The following is a 22,779-nucleotide window of genomic DNA, read 5'->3' as shown; positions in this document are numbered from 1 at the left end:
GACAAGTGCAACAATGAATGAATGGAAATCCAAAATCTCTGTAAATGCTCATTAAAATTATTAAAAAAAAATAAAGCTTAAAAAAAAAGACCGAAACAAAACACCTCTTCATCTTCATCACACTAGGTGGTGGTAGTGGCATGTCACATCATTAAGTTGCCAAATTCCGTTTTAGTTACCCAGTGCTACTCTACTGGAAATACCAAAAGTGAGTGGTAGCTTTCCCAGACATACTTTTTAGGCTGGAATTCCAAATTCAGGGTGCTGGTTTCAGGGTAAGGTGAGTCTCTGTTCTCGGGCTCTGGGGGGAAATCCTTGTCTACGTTGGCTTCTTCCCCCAGGCAATCTTTGAATAGTTTCATGTCCATCTTCTCGTGGATCCAGGAACTTCTGAGTGCAGGAACTCAGAGACTAAAGGATCCACTGTATTCCCCGTGCTTTATCAGGGGAAGCAGCTCTCGCCGCCTCCACTCATTTACTTCTTTTTATCGCTCGTAAGATACAAAACAATGGGTGCCACATTGACCAGACAAAAGTCTTTTCTTGCAGTTACCAAGATCCAATAAACAAAACTTTTTTTTATGTATATGTTGTTGTTGTTGTTATGTGCCGAGTCGTTTGTGACTCATAGCGACCCTATGTACAACAGCCCTAAACCCTGCTCTATCCTGTGCCAATCTCATTGCCTCTGACACACCCATCCCGATTACCCCCGTCACTGAATCAATCTACCTCATAGAGGGTCTTCCCCTCCTGCCCTGTCCCTCTACTCTACCCAGCATGATGTCCCTCTCCAAAGACCTGTCTCTCCTTACAACGTGTCCAAAGTATGACAGATGAAGCCCCAGAATCTTTGCCTCCAAGGAGTAGCCTGGTTTAACCCTCTCTAGGATGAATCTGTTTGTTTTCTTGGCAGTCCATGATACATTCAATACTCTTCTCCAGCACAACAGCTCAAAGGCGTCAATTCCCCTTCTATCCTCCCTAGTCATTGTCCAACTCTCTGATGCATAACAAGTGATTGCAAAGACCATGGCCTGTATCAGATGCACCTTAGTCTCTAGAGAGACACCATTGCTCTTCAGTACTTTAGAGAGGTCCCTAGCAGCAGACTTTCCCATCGCAATACGTTTTTTTTTTATTTCCTGGCTGCTGGTGCCAAGAGTGCTGACTGTGGAGCCGAGCAAACTGAAGCTGTTTATTTGATCCTTATTTATACACTTCTTTGGAAGCTCTGGTGGCCTAGTGATAAGAAGCTGCACTGCAATCCCAAAGGCACGCAGTTCAAATCCACCAGCTGCCACCGGTTCCATGGGAGAAGGGATGGGCAGTCTCCTCCCATGTGATTAACTGCCTCTGAAAACCTGCTGGAGGATCAGCTATGAGTAGGTTCCAGTTCAAAGGTCCATGTTACAACAACACTTCTTACTCCGATCTGGAAGGCAGAGGGATCATTCCACAAAGCTCTGTTTTTCTTTCTTTTTTCCATTCTTTCTGTTGTGTGCGTTGTCAAGTCAGAAACAATCCCTAGCTGACCCTCCAGCAGGCTTTCACAGGCAGTTAATTGCATAGAAAGACATCACCTATCTTTCTCCCCCGGAGCAGCTGGTGGATTTGAACCACATACCTTTGTGTTGGCAGTGCAATTCTTTCCCAGGAGCCTTTTATAACAGAATGACAATTCTCATTACATCCTGTGGCCTCCAGCGCTACAAGACTTAAAACATACGGAAACCAGGCTTTTACTTTTTTAATTATTATTCTTTTTTTATTGTATTGTTTTTTACATGTACTGTCAAATCAGATCTGGCTGGTACAGGAGGAGATTGCCCCCTCCTTCTCCAGCAGAACATCTGGTGGATTTGAACCGCGTACCTCTGGGACTGCAGTGTAGCGTCTTGCCACTAGGCCACTAGAAGCTCCCTGCAGGCTTTTACCTTTTTTTAAAAAAAATTATTATTTTTGTGTGAGTGTACCGTCAAATCAGATCTGACTGGTACAGGAGATTGTCCCTCCTTCCCCGGCAGAGCATCTGGTGGATTCGAACCGTGTGGCTCTGGGATTGTAGTTGCAGCTCCTTGCCACTAGGCCACCAGAGCTCCCCTCAGGCTTTTACTTTTTACTTTTTAACACAGGCCTACACTGGCCTCACAGCGTTCGGCTGGCTTTGCAAGATTTTATCTTCTTTCCCACGGCTGGAAAGAATGGTTCTGTGTCTTCTTTCGTGGTTTGTCCTTGGAGCGAGGCAGGCTTGCTTTGCTGCTAATCTCTTGAGACATTTCACTTGATGAGAAATTAGAGGTTTGTAATATAATTCAAGGCTTGGGATTTTTACCCGTGCCAACTTTCTATGTCCTTATCGCTACATTTTATATTGTTCAGCATAAATGGAACTCAATCCTGAACTTTCCTGAATGCTGGCCTTTACAAGGAAATTTCGCTTACCGGAATTAAGCCTGTGAACAGAGTAAAGGCACTGCATCTCAACCCAAACCCCTTACAATTGATTGGTGGATCATATCACATCTCATTAAGGTAGATGATTATATGATTACATAATTACCAAACCTCTGAAAACTAGTCAAGGTAAAGGGACACACTCCATGGGACACAATTCCATCCATGACATTCTGTCCTTTGGACCACCAAGATTCGTGCCCTTGCTACATGCAAAACCATTCTATTCTTTATATAATCCCAGAAATCTTAAATACCTCCAAGTCAAAACACTCTCCTGGGGGAAAATTGTTCTTAATCTGAAGAATCTAGAATGCAACCGTTCTGCTACTGAAACACAATGGAGAAAGAGGCATAAAGTAGACCCACAAATGGGAAAGAATGGAGGGGAAAGAAAAAGAACGTCATTTTAAAAATTCCAAGTCAAGGGAGCTCTGGTGGCCTAGTGGCAAGAAGGTGCACTGTAATCCTAGAGGAACGCAGTTCAAATCCACCAGATGCTCTGCTGGAGAAGGAGGGGCAATCTCCTCCCTGTACCAGTCAGATCCGATTTGACGGTACAGACACAAAATAATAAATTAAAAAGCCTTAAAGATGAAAAAAACTCATTAAAAAAACCACAAAAACCAAAAACTCAAACTCACTCCACTGAGTCAGTTTTGACCCGTGTTGTTGTATGACTCAGAGGGACCCTATGAAGGACAGAGCTGGATGGACCCCGGTCCTACCCTGTGCCATCCTCATTGTCTCCGACACATGTGACCTCATGGCTGTGCTCACTGTGTCAATCCTTCTCTTTGAGGGTCTTCCTTTCCTTTGCCAACCCTCTACCTTTCCAAACATAACATCCTGTTCCAAGAAATAGCCATTCCTAACAACATACCCAAGAGTACCTGAGCTGAAGCTTCAATCTTTGTCTCCAAGGAGCACTCTGTCTACACTTTTCCCAAAATGTATGTTCTTTTGGTGGTCTATGGGATATTCAGTACTCTTCTCCAACACTTTAACTCAAAGGCATCAATTCAGTCATTTTTCTTCATTGTCCATCTCTCAGACGCATAGCAAGTGATTGAAAAGATCATGGCCTGAATCAGGTGCATCTTAGTCTTTACAATTACATCATTGTTCTTCAGTATTTGCTGTCTTTCACAGCAAACTTTCCCAATGTAGCACATCATTACCTCTTAGAAAGCCACCAATGTCTCAAAAATTGTTAACACCCCAAATACCTGGTAATTCCAGAAGTCAAAGTCCAGTTAAAAGTAATTTAATGGTTTGGGTTTTTTTCCCTTGGGAAAAAAGACATCACACTGGGAAAGGTGAAGAGTCAGAGAGAGGAAGACCCTTCAGAAGGTGAATAGACACGGGAACAGAAACAATGGGCTTGAGCAGATAAGGTAGAATGAGGATGTCCCAGGACAGGGCAAACTTGAGATCTATTGTGCTGTCACTGTGAGTTGTCAATTTAACGGCACATAACAACAAAAACAACAATACAAAAGAAACCTTTGTGGCACTGTGGTTAAAGCATTCGGCTGCTAACCCAAAAGTTAGCAGTTTCTCCAGGGGAAAAGCTGTTTTCATGATCATTTCCTATGGGACGCCACACTTTATACCAAATATTATATGAAAACCCTTGTTCAAGAATTGAAGGAATTACAGATTTAGAAGTTAGGATTTCTCTCGTGACAGATCCCAGAAAATGAGCTGTTCGTTCTCTGCGGACAGGAGACAGGTAGGGCCCTCCTACAGAGGGAGTGTTACTTCCTGGGAAATACTTCCTGAGCTAGAGCATTAGGTTGACAATAGAGAAAAATTCAGCTTCATTGACAAGGAATTCCTTTTATGATTTACTTCCCCTGATTATCAATAAATACAGAGAAGCATGGCTTAGGCCCTTCAGTCGAGAACTGCTGGCCCCCTGTTTTATGCTCTCTGTTCCATATCATTCCTTGCTGTCTGTCTCACTATTAATAATTATAAAAATACTTTACCCTCAGCGAGCTCTGGTGGCCTAGTGGCAAGAAACTACACTGCAATCCCAGAGGTGTGTGGTTCAAATCCACCAGATGCTTTGCTGGAGAAGGAGGAACAATCTCCTCCTGTACCAGTCAGATCTGATTTGACAGTACACACACAAATGATAAAAAAAAAAAAATAAAAAAATACTTTACCCTCAGTCTGCAACAATTTCCAGCCTTGGAAGCCCCACGTGGTCGTCCTACTCGTCCCTACAAGGTCGCTGTGAATTGGAATCATTAGATGACAGTGGAGTTAATTCCTAATACAAGTGCTGAAATGAATTACTCATCAGGGCTGTGTTTGCCATAGTGCATGTAATTCTTACCACATGGCTGGGTAGGACACACAAGAGTGAGGGGTTTGTGGCCCACTCAAGCTGATATATGCACACCCGTGTTTATTGCGGCTTTGTTCACAATAGCAAGGAGTTGGAAACAACCCAAGTGCCCATGAACAAACAAATGGATGAGAAGCTCTGGTATATTCACCCAATGGAATACTATGCTGCATTGAAAAACAAGGAACTCATGAAATATTATACAAAATGGGTGACCCTGGAGGACATTATGCTGAGTGAAATATCTCAGTCACAAAAGGACAAATACTGCATAATGCCACTGTTATAAAATGGGACTGATATCGGGCTTGGGGGGAGACTAAGGAGGGGATAAATAATGTAGACTGTATTGAAACAGGTGAAGGAAAGAACTGCTTAAAAGGAGTATTTATTGGTTATTGTTTGCATGACAATAGTCCAGAGTAAGAGCTACATGGCAAAGTGGACTGGGGTGAGGGTGGGGAATTGTACAACAATGAATTTTCTTTTCAAAGAGAAAAGCTAACTGGGGGGCGGGGATGTGGGCAGGGAGGAAAATGTACAACAATGAATGAATGGAAATTCAAGTTCTCCGTAAACTTTCATTAAAATCTCAATTTAAAAAAGGGTGGGCATCTTCTCTAGATTTGGGGAGAGGAACCCAACCTGAAGAAGCATGTTGTTGTTGTTGTTATGTGCCATCGAGTCGTTTCTGACTCATAGCGACCCTATGCACAACAGCTCTAAACCCTGCTCTATCCTGCGCCAACCGCACCGCCTCTGACACACCCATCCCGATTACCCCAGTCACCGAATCAATCCATCTCATAGAGGGTCTTCCCCTCCTGCACTGTCCCTCCACCCTCCCAAGCATGATGTCCCTCTCCAAGGACCCGTCCCTCCTGGCAACATGTCCAAAGTATGTCAGACAAAGCCCCAGAATCCTTGCCTCCAAGGAGCAGCTTGGTTTAATCCTCTCCAAGATGGATCTGTTTGTTTTCCTGGCAGTCCAGGGTACATTCAGTACCCTTCTCCAGCACCACAGCTCAAAAGCATCCACTCTCCTTCTGTCCTCCCTAGTCATTGTCCAACTCTCTGATGCATAACAAGCGATTGCAAAGACCATGGCCTGTATCAGGCGCACCTTAGTCTCCAGAGAGACACTGTTGCTCCTGAGTACCTTTGAGAGGTCCCTAATGGCAGACTTTCCCATCGCGATACGCTTTTTGATTTCCTGACTGCTGGTACCAAGAGTGTTAACTGTGGAGCCGAGCAAAGTGAAGCTGTGAACACTCTCAATCTCTTCGTCATCCATCCTGACGCTGCCAATTGGTCCAGTGGCGAGAATCTTTGTCTTCTTGACTTTGAGCCTTAGTCCATACTGAAGGCTGCAGTCCTTGACCCTTCGCAGCAAGTGCATGAGGTCCTCCTCAGTTTCAGCAAGCAAGGTTGTGTCATCTGCATAATGGAGATTGTTGATAGATCTTCCACCAATCCTGATGCCACAATTCTCCTCATAGAGCCCAGCCTCTCGGATAATCTGCTCTGCATACATGTTTCCCATCATCGTCTAAGGTGCAAGTACTGGTCACTCTACTGTTCATAGGGTCGCTATGGGTCGTACACAACTTGATGGCACCTAACAACAGTAACAACCACATCTGGAGTACAACAATGAATGAATGGAAGTCCAAAGTCTCTGTAAACTTTCGCTACAATTAATTTAAAAAAATATTAAAAATGAATATTAAAAAGTATTTACAGTGCTCACTTCGGCAGCACATATACTAAAATTGGAACGATACAGAGAAGATTAGCATGGCCCCTGCGCAAGGATGACACGCAAATTCGTGAAGCGTTCCATATTTTCGACCCTGAAATGAACCAGTCTGTAACAAAGGCTAACTCCTAACTCCTTTCACCTACAAATTTCGTCTTTGGATACAAAGCTAAGTGGATAGTCCTTACCGAGGGACTGTTTAAAAAGAGGCAGGGAGAAGAAGAGGAAAAAAAAAGTATTTACAGCCTCAGAATCTCCCCGGAGCTTCAGAATGTGCTGGAATCTGCTTGCAGGATCCACAGCTGCTTTGGTTTAGTTTTGGGTTAACGGAATGATACTGGGGTGTTTTTTTTTTATTATTATTAAATTTTATTAGTTTCAATGAACATTCACAGGGATTGGAATGATACTGTTAATTTAAGGCAAACGCTATGCATATTTCATGGCTTGAAAATATGTTGTCAGGCGAGCTCTGGTGGCCTAGTGGCAAGAAGCTGCACTGCAATCTCAGAGGTGCGCGGTTTGAATCCACCAGATGCTCTGCTGGAGCAGGAGGAACAATCTCCTTCTGTACCAGTCAGATCGGATTTGATGGTACACACAAAAAATAATGACATTTAAAAAAAATATTTTGTCAAACTGCACGGTGGCACCTTTGACAGTGCGTGGGATTTCTCATCCTATGCAAGCCCTCCAGCTCCATAGACATTATTGTTCTTTTCAGCATCTATTAACACGAAAACCACAAACAGTTCTCACTATACTTTCTGTTAGCACTTCTGAATTACAGGGGATGAGTTTTCATGTATTTGTTATTTACCCTCCAGACTCATTGCTGACCGTCCACCAGGTTTTCAGAGGCAGTAAATCACACTGGCAGCGACTATCCACCTTTCTCCAGCAAAGCAGCTGAATGGGAGATTTACCATTTTTCTCCCTGGATTCTAATGGATTCGAATTCCCCGAGTCTGAGTTGACAGCACAATCCCTTACCACTAGGTCCTAGAGCTCCTTGTGTTTACTGGGACCTTGTAATTATTCTTTTTGCAAAGCCTGCTTAGAATCCTTCCTATGTTTTAAAAGGCAGCATGTCTGTTTGTAAATTCCTTGTGTGTGTAAGTACAGTGGAGTCAGATCTGCTTGGCACAGGAAGAGATTGCCTCTCCTTCTCCAGTAGAGCATCTGGTGGATTCAAACCCTGAGCCTTTAGGATTGCAGTGCAGCTTCTTGGAACTAGTCCTACACAACTCCCTTTGAAAATTCTTTTTAAAAATTTTTTTTAAAATTTTTATTATTTTTGTGTGAATGTACCACCAAATCAGATCTGACTGGTACAGGAGATTGACCCTCCTTCCCCGGCAGAACATCTGGTGGATTTGAACCGTGCACCTCTGGGATTGTAGTTGCAGCTCCTTGCCACTGAAAATTCTTAATGATCAACATTAACCCTAATCCTTAAAGGGATTTCTGGTGGCCTAATTGGTAAGGAGCGGTGCTGCCAACTCAAACTCAGACACTTTTAATTCACTCAGGCAATTTGAGTCCATTAGAATCCAGGGAGAAAAATGGGCAGTTTCCTCTCCTGCAATTTGCTGACTCTGTAAACCCTCTGGAGGGGAGGGGTCAGTCACGCCTTGGTTCTGACTCCGTGGCACATAACAAAACCAACAATGATTAAAATTCATTGCTACATTATTCGCAATAGCAAAGAGATAGAAAAGCAACCCAAGTGCCCATCCACATATAAATGGATAGAAAAACTACAGTCACACAACGGACTATTAGGCAGCCTTGTAAAACAATGAACTGGTAAAACATTACACAACATGGAGACCGTGGAAGACATTATAATGAGTGAAATATCTCAGTCTCGAAAGGACAAATACTGAATAACACTGCTGTCGTAAAATAGGATAGATATGGGGGTTGGGGAAAGAATGAGAAAAAAATGTGGATATATAATGAACGCTGAATTAGAACAGATGAAGGGAAAGAAATTTCCGAAAGAAATGTATGATTAGCATTATATATATATAGACACTTGGTGTTCTTGATTTTAAAGAACTGCTTATGAGGTTTTCCGTCAATTTTAACATATATGACAACACTCTGAAACAAAAAGTTCATTGCGACGGGGGGGGGGAGGGAAAAAGAGAAGAAAATGTTCAACAATGGGGGGAAAATTTATAAAGAAAAAAAGAATGTAAGAGTAAATCCCTACGAATGCTGTGAATTTGTAAGATCTTTCAAAAGTATTAAAATGTTAATAAGGAGGGGGAAAGATATTTTTTGCATCTCTGTCAACACGTGCATTAGAAATCTTTCCAGTTTAAGGAAAAAAATAAAGAAATCTTCCTACTTTATATTATTTCAATTTAGTTGTGAAGTCTTTTGCGGACAAATTGATCAATATTTTACGATATCTCGTTATACCTCCCAAGAAACTTATCCAGTGTTTAGCTTCTACAGCATACTTTGGATATTTTGTTGGTTCCGTTTATAATAAACGGAATAAATGCAACTATAATAGTTACATTTTTAATCCACCTGGAATGTATTTATGTTTTCCTCTGTTTCTGGCCTCTCGCCAGGAAAAAAACAAAACAAAACACCAAAGCCATTCTGTGTTGCCTAGCAACCTCCACTTGAAATGGAACCAGGCTGCTTTGGGGGAGTGGACATCAATACTCCTTTGCAAGTCGACTGTAACCTTAAGGCGTTGCCTAGCAACGTCGTTTGGCATAATGCGATTGGACCCTTCTCCGCACTCCCTTTTGCCAGGGAGAACATAGCTGCTGGCTAATTTGTTTACGTTACCTGGCGAGTCAGCTACCGGGTCGTCTACCAATCAAATCTCTTGCCTGTGACCTTTAGTGGAGTTGAAAATAACAATGCCCTACTCAAAGATGGCGGCCAGCGGCGGCCTCTTTGAATGTATGTTGTTTTCCACAAATTCAGTCAATAATCTAGTTTCCTACAACCGGTCCCTCAAAAGATTCACTAGCTTTTTCGGAATCTCCCATTTGGGGAGGCGGGGTCGGGGAGACAGGCGCAAAATATCCCGGGTTGCCAGACACAAATATGGCGACGGGCGCGTCAGCAGCGGTGTGACACCGCCCCGCCCCGGTGTGCGCGCGGCGCATGAGCACCGGCGGTTACTCCGCGGCGGTTGCGGTGGCGGCGGCAGCAGTGGCGGCTGTGGCTCGGGGCATGGTCCCCGGGTCGGAGGGCCCGGCCCGCGCCGGGGGCCTGGTGGCCGACGTGGTGTTTGTGATCGAGGGGACCGCCAATTTGGGGCCCTACTTCGAGGGACTCCGCAAGCACTACCTGCTCCCGGCCATTGAGTGAGTGTGGCTTCCGCGTACCTCCGAGACTCTGGGTTCCCCCCGGCCGCGCCCCCCAAACCCCCGGCTGACCCCGACCTTTCACTTTTGACTCTCACAGGTACTTTAATGGTGGTCCTCCCGCGGAGACGGACTTCGGGGGAGACGTGAGTCCCCGGGACCCCCGCCTGGATCTGAGCGAAGAGGGTGCTCAGAGCTTTGATTGCAGAATTTGAGAAATGAGGGGCCCGGGTTCTGGGCTCTCGGGGGGGAGGGGCGGGAAGGTGGTTGGACCAGACACCTGGGTCTGAAGACAAGACGAATGTGGGGTCCCCGCTGGTTTGAAGGCGAAAGGAGCCCAGATTCCTACATCCGAGGGAGGAGGGGACCAGGGACCTGCATTTCCAGTCTGGGGGAGGGGGATGGGGGGATGGGCCTCCTGGGTGAGAGAGAGGAAGTGGGGAGGGCCCCCAAGTCCTCAGGAAGAGGGTTTGGGGGCTCCCCGCCTGCAAGTCTGAAAGAAGAGGGGATCCAGGCCGGGATTCCTACATCTGAAGCAGGAGTTGGGGGTAAAATGGGACTGCAGGTCGGAGAGAGGAAACTGAGGCCCCAGGGCCCCATGTCTGAGTTAGGGGGAGATGCTTTCAGGATGGATCTGAGGGCCGAAGGGGCCCTGGATTAAATGCTCTTCTCTCTTCCCATCTCAGTATGGGGGGACCCAGTACAGCCTGGTCGTGTTCAACACCGTCGACTGTGCCCCCGAGTCCTACGTCCAGTGTCACGCTCCGACCAGTAGTGCCTATGAGTTCGTCACCTGGCTGGATGGCATTAAGTGAGTTTCTTACCTGCCTGGGATGGGTTGGGGGGACCCCAGGAACCCCTGGTATCGGGTGGGAACTGCAGACAGCATTCACTCTGAGTGGCATGAAGTTCTCCAGGAAGGGGGCATGTGTGGGTTTGTCCCTGAGTCATTTCTGTGACAGTTTTGAAGCTTAAGCCACTTGCCAGTCAGATCTTCTGTCAATGGTTGCCCTCCCTTCACTACCCCGTTTCCCACCAGCCTTTTTCCTGACAGGTGCATTGAAGCCGGGGAACCCCAATAACATACTGTTTAAGTGCTTGACTTAACCTGAAGGCTGGTGTTTCGAACCCAACTAGCAAAAGACCTAGTGCTCCCATGTAGATGATAATATAGAAAACCGTTTAGGCTATAATTTAGAAAATCCTATGGGGCAGTCCCTCTTTGTCTTACGGGCGTCTCTGACTAGAGTGGAATTGATCCAGGGGCACTGGAATGACACTGAAGTCTTGTGAGTCTGGTTCAGGCAGGCAGGCAGGGGTAGGCATTCAACCCACTGGATCTTTCTGGTTTTTTTCCATCACATTTTTGAGAGTTGACACCACAGACTCTGTAGTCTTACATTCTGGGCTCTAGTCACAGCTGGATCATAACCTTTCTGTATACCAAGCTCTAGGAGAAGTTTTAGACTGCTTAGAACTTTTTTTTTTTTTAAATTATATTTTATTAATTTTCATAAACATTTACAGAGATTTTGGGCTTCCACTCATTCATTGTTGCACTATTCTCTTTACCCTCCTCCCAGTTTGTTCTTGTCCAAATGCCACAGTGCTTGTCAAAGCCAGTTCTGATTAATCTTCTTTGTCAGTGTATCCTTTGCCATTCCCTATCACTCCTCCCTGAGAGAGACTTCACCCTGAGTCATAAGGAAAAGGGGACGGCGTATTCTCTTAGCTACTTCCTGCTGAAAAGGGACGCTGTGGGTTTCAGGGTGAAGATCTCTCACTACTCTAAAGGGCCCCTTTGGCAGTAGGAAACACATAGACTATTATGGAGATTGATTTTGGAATTCAGATGCACTCTTATTGATTGTGCTTGGCTGTACATGTACATATCCTTCAAGATGTATCATGGGGGTGTTGCAACCTAGAAGACACAAATTTGACTAACAAGTTATAAGTACATGTAGACTGCTTAGAACTTGATTCTTCTTTCTTTTGTTTTGTTTTGTTTTTGTGTGTGTACCATCAAATTGGAGCTGACTGGTACAGGAGGAGATTGCCCCTCCTTCTCCAGCAGAGCATCTGTGGATTCGAACCACGTACCTAGGGGATTGCATTGCACCCTCTTGCAGCTAGGCCACCTGGATCTTAACCTAACTCTCAAACCCGGGAGTCCCTTTCCCTCTGCCTGATCTGATAGAGGCCATCTGTAAACCGTGACCTCGAGAGTGCCTGTGTTGTTTTATAATAGTTCTTAGCAGTTGTGTATAACAAAATTGTTGGGTTTATGCAAACGGTTTGGATCAGCTACAAACCTGAAAGGGAGTTTGTGTGGCCTAGTCACTCGGGAGTTCCCTGCCAAGCCAGAGGTGAGCAGTTTGAATCCACCAGCTAGCTGCTTCTGGGGAGAAAGGTGAACAGTTGCGCCTGTGTGATTTGCATCCCCTGACAACGCGCTGGAGGGTCTGCTGTGAGTCACTTCCTGACTCCACAGAAGTGAGTTGAGATGATTGACTTCAAAGTTGTTGATTCACGTCTGCTCCAGAAGTAACAGCCATGACAGGCCTAGAGGGCTGTTCCCCTGTGCACAGGGGTTGCCAAGACAGAGGGGCGAGACTCGGGAGGCAGCAGGTCCCAGCGAGGAGTAACAGAAAAACTTTCTAAATACTTGCGTCACGTCTATCCTCCTCCCAGTCGACTCAGGACACATTGTCTGTTTTAACAAATAAAAACGCTTTTGTGAGCTCACTGGGAATCTTTCCAGTCGGCTGATAAAATTTTTAAAAGCCTTTAACGTTCTTAGAAGTCATTGTTATTTGACCTTCCATGTAGTCATTTAATATTGTTTCAGTTACATCAGAGCGAGCTTTCAGAAGGCAGGGATGGCAAGAAAATCCAGTTTGGTTCACTCTTGTTTAAAAAGAAGAAAAAAGGCGTTTAGAGAGCATCTGAGGGAAATGCCTACATTTTCAGTCTTTTTTTTGCTAATTCTCACACCAGCTGTCCCTGTCTGTCTCTCACCTGGGATTGATTCTTTGTGGCTGTGGTCACACGGAACTCAGACAATACACATTATCCCAAAGCTATTCAGTCCTCTCAGTGGGATGTAAGCACCTTATTCACAAAGTCTCACCCAGCCTTTTTTGATGATGGCAAGGCTGTGGCCAGAAAGACCATCTGAAACTGACTTCTTTGCCAGCAGCGGGAGGAATGAGGAACACAGTGTGACTTTCAAACACTCTTTCTTTTTTTTTTTTTAATTTATTATTTTTGTGTATGTACCGTCAAATCAGATCTGACAGGTACAGGAGGAGATTGCCCCTCCTTCTCCAGCAGAGCATCTGGTGGATTCGAACCGTGCGCCTCTTGGATTGCAACACTCTTGCTTTCTGAAGATTGACTTTTAATGAAAATTCCTATACAGAGGGCTTCCCCTTGGCAAGCTCTGGTGGCCTAGTGGCAAGAAGCTGCACTGCAATCCCAGAGGTGTGCAGTTCGAATCCACCAGATGCTCTGCTGGGGAAGGAGGGACAGTCTCCTCCTGTATCAGTCAGATCCGATTTGATGGTACGCACACACAAAAATTTAAAAAAAATAAAATAAAAGGCCTTCCCCTGCATAACAGCGGTTGTTTTCTGGCCTGTGTGTGTCATGGAAAAGTCCACTCCAGGCTTTTTAGGGCTCTGAACTTTTGGGAGCAAGTCATCAGACTCCTTTTTCTGATGTCATAGCAAAGGCTGAAATCATTCGTTTTGGTTTGTTTTTTTTTTTAATGTGTGTACCGTCAAACTGGATCTGACTGGTACAGGAGGCGATTGTCCCTCCTTCTTCAGCAGAGCATCTGGTGGATTTGAACCGCGCACCTCTGGGATTGCAGTGCAGTTTCCTGCCACTAGGCCACCAGAGCTCGCCAGGCTGAAATCATTCGTGGAAGCTCAAAATAGGAATTTTTTTTTCCTTCACATTCCATTTTTTTAATTTTCTTTTTATTTTGTCTTGTGTTTACTGTCAAATCAGATCTGACTGGTACAGGAGGAGATTGCCCCTCCTTCTCCAGCAGAGCATCTGGTGGATTTGAACCGCATACCTCTGGGATTGCAGCGCAGCTTTTTGCCACTAGGCCGCCAGAGCTTCCTTACTTTTTTTTTTTTTTTTTAGTGTGTGTGTGTGTACCGTCAAATCGGATCTGACTGGTACAGGAGGAGATTGCCCCTCCTTCCTCGGCAGAGGGTGTATTTGAACCGTGTGCCTCTGGGATTGCAGTGCAGCTTCTTGCCATTAGGCCACCAGAGCTCCCTTACTTTCATTTTTTTTTAAAAAAAAAAACACTCAACACTTGACGACTTTGCATGTCATCCTTGCACCGGACTTTGCTAATCTTCTGTGTATCGTTTCCGTTTCGGTGTGTATACTGCCAAAGTGAGCACATTGCATTATTTTTTATTCTATCGTTGAAAATAAAAATTCATAGCCATTGAATTAGAACCCACTCATTGCTGACCCTCTCGTGGATTTCCGAGACTTCAAATGGCATGAGAGGAGATTTCCCTCTTTTCTTTTTTCTTTTCCGACCTTCTGGATTTGAACCACCAGAGAGGTGCGGCCTCTGGGTCTGTGGACTACACGGCAAAACAACCAGCTTAACGCTTACGACATGTAATTCACATTAGAGCCCAGGGGACCGCCAGAGTTACCCCCGCGTGGCTCTTCTGAGGGGAGATTATACGTGTCCTACCTGTGCCCTCCGGCCAGGGTACTGTGCTGGTAGCAGGGACAGGACCAGGCTCTCGACCCTGTACTCGTCCTCCCAAAGTGCTCAGTCCAGCAGAGGGGTGGAGGCGGGCTCCCACATGGACTCGGGGTGTCCAGGGGCGCTGAGGGTGGGGCTTCTGTCCTGGCAGGTTCATGGGGGGCGGAGGCGAGAGCTGCAGCCTCATCGCAGAAGGCCTCAGCACCGCCCTGCAGCTCTTCGACGACTTCAAGAAGATGCGGGAGCAAATGTGAGTGCGCCCCAAGCTGGGTCTTCCTCTGTGCCTGTCCTGAGAAACCGCACCCCTTTATATCAGAGTGTGTGTGTGTGTCTAATGGCTGGGAGTTAGGAACAAGGGTCCTGGCCAGTGTGGGGCCTCAGCATCCCCGTCCAGTCAAGGAGCGGCCTCGAGCTGGCCGGCCAGCGCTGGTCTCCTGCCTCCTGGGCCGCTCGCACACCACCTCTCTGAGCTGCAGGGGGTGTGTCTGTAAGGGGTGTCACCCCTGGCTGCACCCGTGGGGAGGGCCTGTGTACCCCGCCTGGGTCTGGAGCTGGATCTCTCCTCAGCGCCATTCTCACTCCCTTCCCGTCCCCGGCAGCGGCCAGACGCACCGAGTCTGCCTTCTCATCTGTAACTCCCCGCCGTACTTGCTGCCTGCCGTGGAGAGCACCATGTACTCGGGGTGCACGACGGAGAACCTCGTGCAGAAGATCGGGGAGGTGCGGCCCCTGGGGGAGGTGGGGGCTGGGGGGAGGGCGTCACGGGCTGGTCATAAACCCGCCGGTGGCCAGCCCAGCTGCTGCTGCTGGTTGGACGTGCCCTGACCCAGCCTCCCCCGGAGCTGTCGTCCACTGGTCCCTGCCCTCGGCCCGTGGGAGTTAGAGTTCTGGGGACCCGGGGCCCAGCCTCCTGGCTGCCTGAGGAAGGCCCCCTGCTAACGCCTCCCTGTCCCTGCAGCGCGGCATCCACTTCTCCATCGTCTCTCCCCGGAAGCTGCCTGCCCTGCGTCTTCTGTTCGAGAAGGCGGCTCCCCCGGCTATGCTGGAGCCGCTGCAGGCACCGACCGACGTGAGCCAGGACCCCCGGCACATGGTGCTGGTGCGGGGGCTCGTGCTGCCGGGTGAGGCTGGGCCCTGGCTCGGGGGTGAGGGTGCGGGTGCGGGTCTAGATCTTCCCGGATTCCTCCCGCTCATCTGACTCTCTTCCCCCCTCGATTCCTCTCCTCCTCCTGGCTTTCAGTTGGGGGCGGTTCGGCTCCGGGCTCCCTCCAGGCAAAGCAGCCCGTCCCCCTGCCTCCAGCCCCGACCGCCGGTCCCGCCCTCTCGGCAGCCCCCCAGCAGCCTCTGCCCGCTGTGCCTCAGCAGTACCAGGTAGGGCGTCACCAGAAGGAGACCCCGTGCAGTGCTGGGCGCGTGGGGCAGCTCCTGTGGGATGTGGGGTTCCTGGGTCCTGTCCGTGAGAGGTGATGGCAGTCATGGCCCCTTGAGGTATTGGCTCTGTCTTTGGTGGTGGGAACACATGATCCTCACCGTCCCCCGCCCCTAGGTCCCTGGGAACCTCAGCGCAGCTCAGGTGGCCGCCCAGAATGCAGTGGAGGCCGCCAAGAACCAGAAGGCCGCGCTGGGCCCGCGCTGTGAGTGGGGTCTCTGGGCTTGGGGAGGAGGGTCGACTCGCTCCTGACCACTGCTTCGTCTCCTCACCCTGGCCCCGCTGTCTCCCCTAGACTCACCCATCAACCCTCTCCAGCAAGCTGCTCCTGGAGTAGGTCCTCCCTTCAGCCAGGCAGCAGCCGCCTCGCTGCCCACAGGGCCTCCTGGTGCCCCCAAGCCGCCACCTGCATCGCAGCCGAGCCTGGTCTCCAGCGTGGCTCCCGGCCCTGGCCTGGCCCCCCCTGCGCAGCCAGGGGCCCCCTCCATGGTAGGTGCCAGTACTTCCGCCCACCCTCCACTGCCCTCTCCTCCCGGCCGAGAAAGGGCAGAGGGTGGGAAAGAAAGGGCCCCGTGGCCTACATGCCTGTGCGGTTGCTGACAGTCTGAGGAGAGTGGTTCCAGAGGGTTGGGGTGGGTTAGGGAGCCCAAGCTTTGTAGTCTGGAGTGTCGTGGGACCTGGAGTCCTCCAGGGAAGCAGTAGAGTGCAATTCTGATTTCGGGGTACCTGCCCCGTCAGGAGGTCTCCCACACTCACCCTTAGCACCTACTTTCCTTCCTCCCCTCCACAGGCAGGCTCAGTGGCCCCAGGAGGGGTGAGTGGCCCCTCTCCAGCCCAGCTGGGGGCCCCAGCACTAGGGGGTCAGCAGTCGGTCTCCAATAAACTCTTGGCCTGGAGTGGTGTCCTTGAGTGGCAGGAGGTGCGTGGATGGGGGAGGGACCCACATGGGCGCGTTGGCAACTGGCGTAGAGTTTTAGGGATCCAGGTGATAAGGTGCTGGGAGGTGGGGGTGGGGGTGTCTATGATCCTAAAGAGTCAGGGGATTCATGCCCAGAGGTCAGGAGTTGAGAGTGTTTCAGGCGCTGAGTCCATAGAATTCTGGGGGTTCAGCCTGACTGAGGTCCGCGGGTTTTTGGTATCTGGGAACCACAGGAGTGTGGGGTTGGGGGCAGAGGGAGAGCCTAGGACTTAGAGAATTCAGCGGCTGGAAGGTTGCAGGATTGGTGGTCTGAGTGGGGCCGAGGCTCATGGGAGCTCAGGGTGCTTTGGGGCTCCCAGGGTCAGAGCAAGCAGGAGCTGAGGGGAACCCAGCTGGAGCCCCTTATAACCCCACCTTTCTGGCCGCTCAGAAGCCAAAGCCAGCCTCCGTTGATGCCAACACCAAGCTGACACGCTCCCTGCCCTGCCAGGTCTACGTGAACCATGGAGAGAACTTGTAGGTGACCCGGAGGGGCAGGGTGGGCAGGGTGGGTGGGCAGGTGGGGTGCAGCCTCCCGACCCTCCCGTCTCACCCCCAGGAAGACGGAGCAGTGGCCTCAGAAGCTGATCATGCAGCTCATTCCCCAGCAGCTGCTGGTGAGTGGATAACGAGGGCTACCCTGCCTGTCACGTCCTGCCCTCTCCCCCCTCCTGGCCCCTTGCCTGTCACATGCCCACCCTCCACCACGGACATGCTGACCGAGCTCTGTCTCTCCCAGACCACCCTGGGCCCTTTGTTCCGGAACTCGAGGATGGTCCAGTTCCACTTCACCAACAAGGACCTGGAGTCCCTCAAAGGCCTCTACCGCATCATGGGCAACGGCTTTGTGAGTGTTGGGCGGGGCCCCGGGGCGTGCACTCGGGCCTCCCTCCTCCCTCGGAGCTGCCAGCTCTGCTGGTCACCCCAGCCCACTCCTCTTCACGGCCATGAGCCGGAGGGTGGAACATCTACACGGCAGACGTGCCCAGGTAGCGACAGTCATTGGAGGAAGCACGGGGGCTCGTGGGCAAAGGGCTGCTTCACTAAGAACAGGCCCGGCTCTTGAGTGCTTCCCGTTTGTTGGGGGCATTTTTTCTAGAAGAGATCTGCCAAGAAAGTGTCTGGAGTTGTAAAACTCTGGGCAGCAAAGACTGCAGAAGGGAGAAGGGGGCTGTCACGGAGGCGTAAACTACCACATCTTGGGTGGTTTTGTGGAGTTGAGTTTGACCGCTGCCGCGGAGGCATTTTTGAGTTGCTGTGAAGATGGGGGCTGACGCTGTGGCCCTCAGAAGGCCTGATGGTGCTCGACACGGTTGCCATACCTGCTGGCCACAGCACACACGCACAGCCACCCCGGGGAGCTTGGGCTTCCTCCCATCATGACAGCTGTGCTGTGAGAACGGGGTGTCCCCGGAACAGCATTCTAAGGGGCTCAGTTCTGACCGTCCTAGGATGTCCACATGAGCTCTGGTGGCCTCGTGGTGAGAAGGTACGCTGTGATCCCACAGGCACGTGGTTCAGATCCACCAGCCACTCTGCAGGAGGATGGGCAATCTCCTCCCGTGCGATTTACTGCCTCTGAAAACCTGCTGGAGGGTCAGCTGTGGGGTCGATTCTGACTCAGCGGTAGATGACAGGATGTCCACAGCCTGCTGGAATTGGACTGGTACCTCTGTGGTGCCCAGGCCAGCCTCTCTGTGGTTCTGTGGCCTCTCCCTCACAGCCACACTGTGCCGTCACAGCTCTCAACGTTCTCGTGCTTTCCTGTCGACCTCTTCAGTTGACAAGAGTCTTAGCCACCGTCCTGTGTCCGTGGGCACCCACTTTCCCTTTGAGCCCCTGAATTTCTGTAACTGGAGTAGCCTCACACCACCTCCAGGCGACTCATAGAAAGCGTTGCGAAACAAAAACTATACCGCCACTTCCCTGTGGAGCTTCAACACCCTGAGACGGGGAGTCGTGGGGTCCCTCTTGGACGTGCTGTGTCTGATGAGCCCCCTCCCCGCAGGCGGGCTGCGTGCACTTCCCCCACACGGCGCCCTGCGAGGTGCGCGTCCTCATGCTCCTCTATTCGTCCAAGAAGAAGATCTTCATGGGCCTCATCCCCTACGACCAGAGCGGCTTCGTCAACGGCATCCGCCAGGTCATCACCAACCACAAGCAGGTCCAGCAGCAGAAGCTTGAGCAGCAGCGAGGGGTGAGCGAGCGCAGCCCCCAGCTCCGCACCCCCTGCCCCCACCCCCTTCCTCTTCTGCCCCAGAAGAGGCGGGAGCCCAGAGCAAGGGGGGAGGGGTTGTCAGTGCAGCAGCCCCCCCGTGGTTCCCATGACGTCAGACTTGACTCCGTTTACTCCCAGCTTCCTCCTCTGAGCTCCACGCCCCCCCCCCCCACACACACACGTGCAGGGTCAGATCCTTCCTGCACACATTCAAGGCGGGCCTGTCCCTCTCTCCTCTACAGATGGGGGCACAGCAAGCACCTCCTGGGCTGGGCCCCATCCTGGAGGACCAGACGAGGCCCGGGCAGAATCTGGTGAGCCCCAGGCAGCCAGATTCAGGGCGGGTGGGGCCGCCCCAGGACACCGTTTGCTCTGACCCATCTGTGGCTTCCGGGCGCAGAGGCCTCAGTCCCTGACCCCTCACTCCTGCTGCTTCTCTTCAGCTCCAGCTCCGCCCGCCACAGCCCCAGCCTCAGGGCACTGTGGGGGCCTCTGGGGCAGCAGGACAGCCCCAGCCCCAGGGTGCTGCCCCGGCACCCCCAGGAGGTCCCCAAGGCCCTCCAGGAGCAGCCCCAGGCCCACCCCCACCTGGCCCCATCCTCAGGCCCCAGAACCCCGGGGCCAACCCCCAGCTGCGGAGCCTTCTCCTCAACCCCCCACCGGTGAGCTTGGGGTCAGGGCGGGTGGCCTTTCAACTGGAAGGAGGGGGTTAGTTTCCCATAGGGCCACTGAGTGCTCTTTGTTCCTCTAGCCCCAGAGTGGGGTTCCCCCACCCCAGGCTTCCCTTCACCATCTCCAACCTCCAGGGGCTCCCACTCTGCTGCCCCCTCCGCACCAGGGACTGGGGCAACCGCAGCTGGGACCCCCACTCCTCCACCCACCACCCACTCAGTCCTGGCCCACACAGCTGCCCCCGAGGGCTCCCCTGCCAGGTAAGAGGGCCCCGGGTGGGGTGGGCTGGAGCACCCCAGACCAGGGCCCCCTGGGATCTGAGGACATGGGGTCCCCATGGGCTTTGGGTGGCTCTGAGGACTCAGGAGACCGAGGACCAAGGGAGCAAAGGTGCTTCTCATGACCCTGCCTGTCTCACTTGTGGGCTTGCCAGGAAACATCTTGGCATCCGAGAAGCAGCTCCCAGAGGTTTATGGGAAACATCATGTGCGTAGCCAATTGGGGTCAGCAGGCCCCGCCCGTGGCCCTGGAATGCCCTGATAAACCCGGTACCGTAGGCTGTAGAAGAGGTGGGTGGAAGGCTTACTGGGAGATGCAGTCCCTTCCCCACTGCCCCCCAGGTCAAATGCTGCTGAGTGGGGGTCCCCGGGGCCCAGTCCCCCAGCCGGGCCTGCAGCCCAGCGTCATGGAGGACGACATTCTCATGGACCTCATCTGAACCCCCAACACCCAATAAAGTTCCTTTTAACACATGCCCCGGCTCCCATCACTGACGTCCCCCAGGACTGGGCAGGAGGAGACGGGGGACGCACCTCTGTCCTTGTTCTTGCCTCAGCAGACCTCGTGGAGGCCCTGGGCTGGTGAGACCAGGTCTCAGTGACAAGTCACAGGAGACAGTCTGGTTGGGTCCAGCTCAGGGAGGACCCTCCTGAGGTGCAGAGCGCAGGCAGGTAGGCTGCAGGGCCATGGGCTCCAATGGAGGAGGCAGGTGGCGTGGAGCCTGGAGAGGCACACAGCCCAGCCGAGGCATCAGGGCAAACTCCCAGGAGAAGGAGGTAACACGTGAGCTGCAAAGAGAAGTAGGATGTGGTGAGGCCAGGTGACCCGGGTACCAGGGACAGGAGTGTCGGTGCAGGGGGGTCAGGGCTGGGGTCCACTCTGGGTGTCAGAAAGACCCCTGTGGACTGTGGCATAGGACAGGACAACAAGGAGGGCTGGGGTGGTGGTCCTGGGGAGAGCTAGAGAAATTAGGAGTGGGGCTGCAGCGGGGAGGATGGGACAGGACCTCCATCTGTGTCCAGGGAAGTAGGAAGAGGAGTTGGCAGTGGGTGTCCTTAGTCCAGATGAGGTTTGGGAGACAGGCCATGGCTGGATCTCAGAATATATGCTTAGGGGACAATGTGAGTGTGTAAGTTGTAGCTGCAGGAGTGGACAAGAAGGACCTAGGGCTTTGAAGGGGATGGACCAGGGACCGTCCCCCTCAGGCAGAAGTGAGGTTGGGTGTGGTGAGGTGAGGGGGCGCCCTCAGCTGACCAGGGACAGGCAGATAGTGAGGTCTGGCTTGGTGACGGGCAGTGAGAGACCACCTGGTGGTTGACTGTGGACTGGCACGCCTCAGCCGGTGGTCCCGATGCGACCACCCACGGCTGAGTCTCTGGTGGGAATGCAGACTCCTGGGCCCGAAGAGTGGGAGTGGGCGACAGATAGGTTTTGTTTGGCTCTCTCTGTCAGCAGACGGGCACTCTCTTCTCCTCTGGAACTAGGTGTGAAAATTGGGGTGCTTCACACATGCCGAAACAGCCCGAGGGTCTCTGCCGAGCTGGTCCCCAGGCCCACCCCTCTGCTTAGCCACCAGGGGCTTGGCCCCGTGGCCCCTTAGAAGGGGGTGTGCTCTCCTGTTCGCCACAGTCCCCACCACTCCCTCTTGGCTCCCCCACCGTGAGGCAGAGGGTCCTTTGCCATGAGAGTTGGGGCTCACGCTGTGGGATTCCCCCCCCCATGGTGGCATTAAGAGAAAAGTGAAATCTCTCTTGTAACCATGTCTCTATCAAAAGCGGCAAAACGAAAGCGAGAAGGCGAGGGCCGTGTGTTCCGAGAGAAATGGGAGCGAGCCTATTTCTTTGTGGAGGTGAAGAGCATTCCCACGTGTCTTATATGCAAAAAAAACGTGTCAGTGTTGAAAGAGTACAACCTGAGACGCCACTATAAGTCCAAGCACAGCAAGAGCTACGACCAGTACACGGAGCAGACGCGAGACGCCATCCTCCACGAGCTCAAAGAGGGCCTCAAGAGTCAGTAGACCACCCCGCAGAGAAGGTGCAGCCGTGAGCCTCAGGGGTGGGCTGGCCGGGGCCCCCAGACCTCCAGACGGGGGGTCCGCACCCCAGCAGAGCAGCGCCTGTTCAGCTCAGCACCAAGGAGCATTTGGCACAGCGAGGCGAGTCGAAGGTGAAATCGGAGGAGTTTCAAGTCCAGCTGCCCGCGGGTGCCAAGCCCACTGGCCTTTTCCTCTCACTGCTGTTTTGGGCACGTTGACAGTCGCAACGTGAGCCTGGCTGGGACTCTGTGGCCCTCCTGGTGCAGCCTCTGCCCCTCGGGGTGGGGGACCGCTGCCCTGTGGACTGAGAGAAGCACATCTCACCCAGGCCTGGCAGAGTTCTCCAGCAGACGGCTGTCCACATCCGGAGACCTGCGTCCAGGACCCCTGGATCCAGGGTGGCCACCTGTGACGAGGACATGCACGTCCTTCGTGTGTCGTTTACGAGGAATCCAAGCGTTCTGTGAACTAAGCGGGTCGTCACGGCTGTCACTGACACTCCTTTCACAGCCCTCG

The 22,779-nt window shown here is 51.4% G+C and overlaps 1 protein-coding gene across 1 annotated transcript; it reads left to right on the top strand.

Annotated features, from left to right (window-relative positions):
- The first annotated feature begins 9,785 nt into the window (after positions 1 to 9,785).
- Positions 9,786 to 20,664, top strand: MED25 (mediator complex subunit 25). The gene is made up of 18 exons (XM_006898651.1): positions 9,786 to 9,919; positions 10,020 to 10,065; positions 10,606 to 10,730; positions 14,821 to 14,919; positions 15,269 to 15,389; positions 15,628 to 15,790; positions 15,910 to 16,040; positions 16,216 to 16,303; positions 16,394 to 16,587; positions 16,889 to 17,017; positions 17,448 to 17,533; positions 17,616 to 17,673; positions 17,796 to 17,903; positions 19,065 to 19,253; positions 19,517 to 19,588; positions 19,718 to 19,936; positions 20,026 to 20,206; positions 20,567 to 20,664. Exons 1-18 carry the CDS (start codon positions 9,786 to 9,788, stop codon positions 20,662 to 20,664), a joined length of 2,241 nt encoding a protein of 746 aa, XP_006898713.1.
- Positions 20,665 to 22,779: the final 2,115 nt, after the last annotated feature.

This window comes from Elephantulus edwardii, unplaced genomic scaffold (assembly GCF_000299155.1).
Source record: "Elephantulus edwardii isolate Elephantulus edwardi_28Jun2011 unplaced genomic scaffold, EleEdw1.0 scaffold00236, whole genome shotgun sequence".
In the NCBI taxonomy this organism is placed as follows: domain Eukaryota; kingdom Metazoa; phylum Chordata; class Mammalia; order Macroscelidea; family Macroscelididae; genus Elephantulus; species Elephantulus edwardii.
Note: the sequence above shows the minus strand (reverse complement) of the source record. Positions and strands in the feature narration are given on the sequence as shown.

Coding starts and splice junctions, on each gene's coding strand:
- MED25 (XM_006898651.1), top strand. CDS start 9,786: ATGGTCCCCGGGTCGGAGGGCCCGGCCCGCGCCGGGGGCCTGGTGGCC. Junction 14,920..15,268: donor AAGAAGATGCGGGAGCAAAT/GTGAGTGCGCCC, acceptor CGTCCCCGGCAG/CGGCCAGACGCACCGAGTCT. Junction 16,304..16,393: donor GGCCGCGCTGGGCCCGCGCT/GTGAGTGGGGTC, acceptor TGTCTCCCCTAG/ACTCACCCATCAACCCTCTC.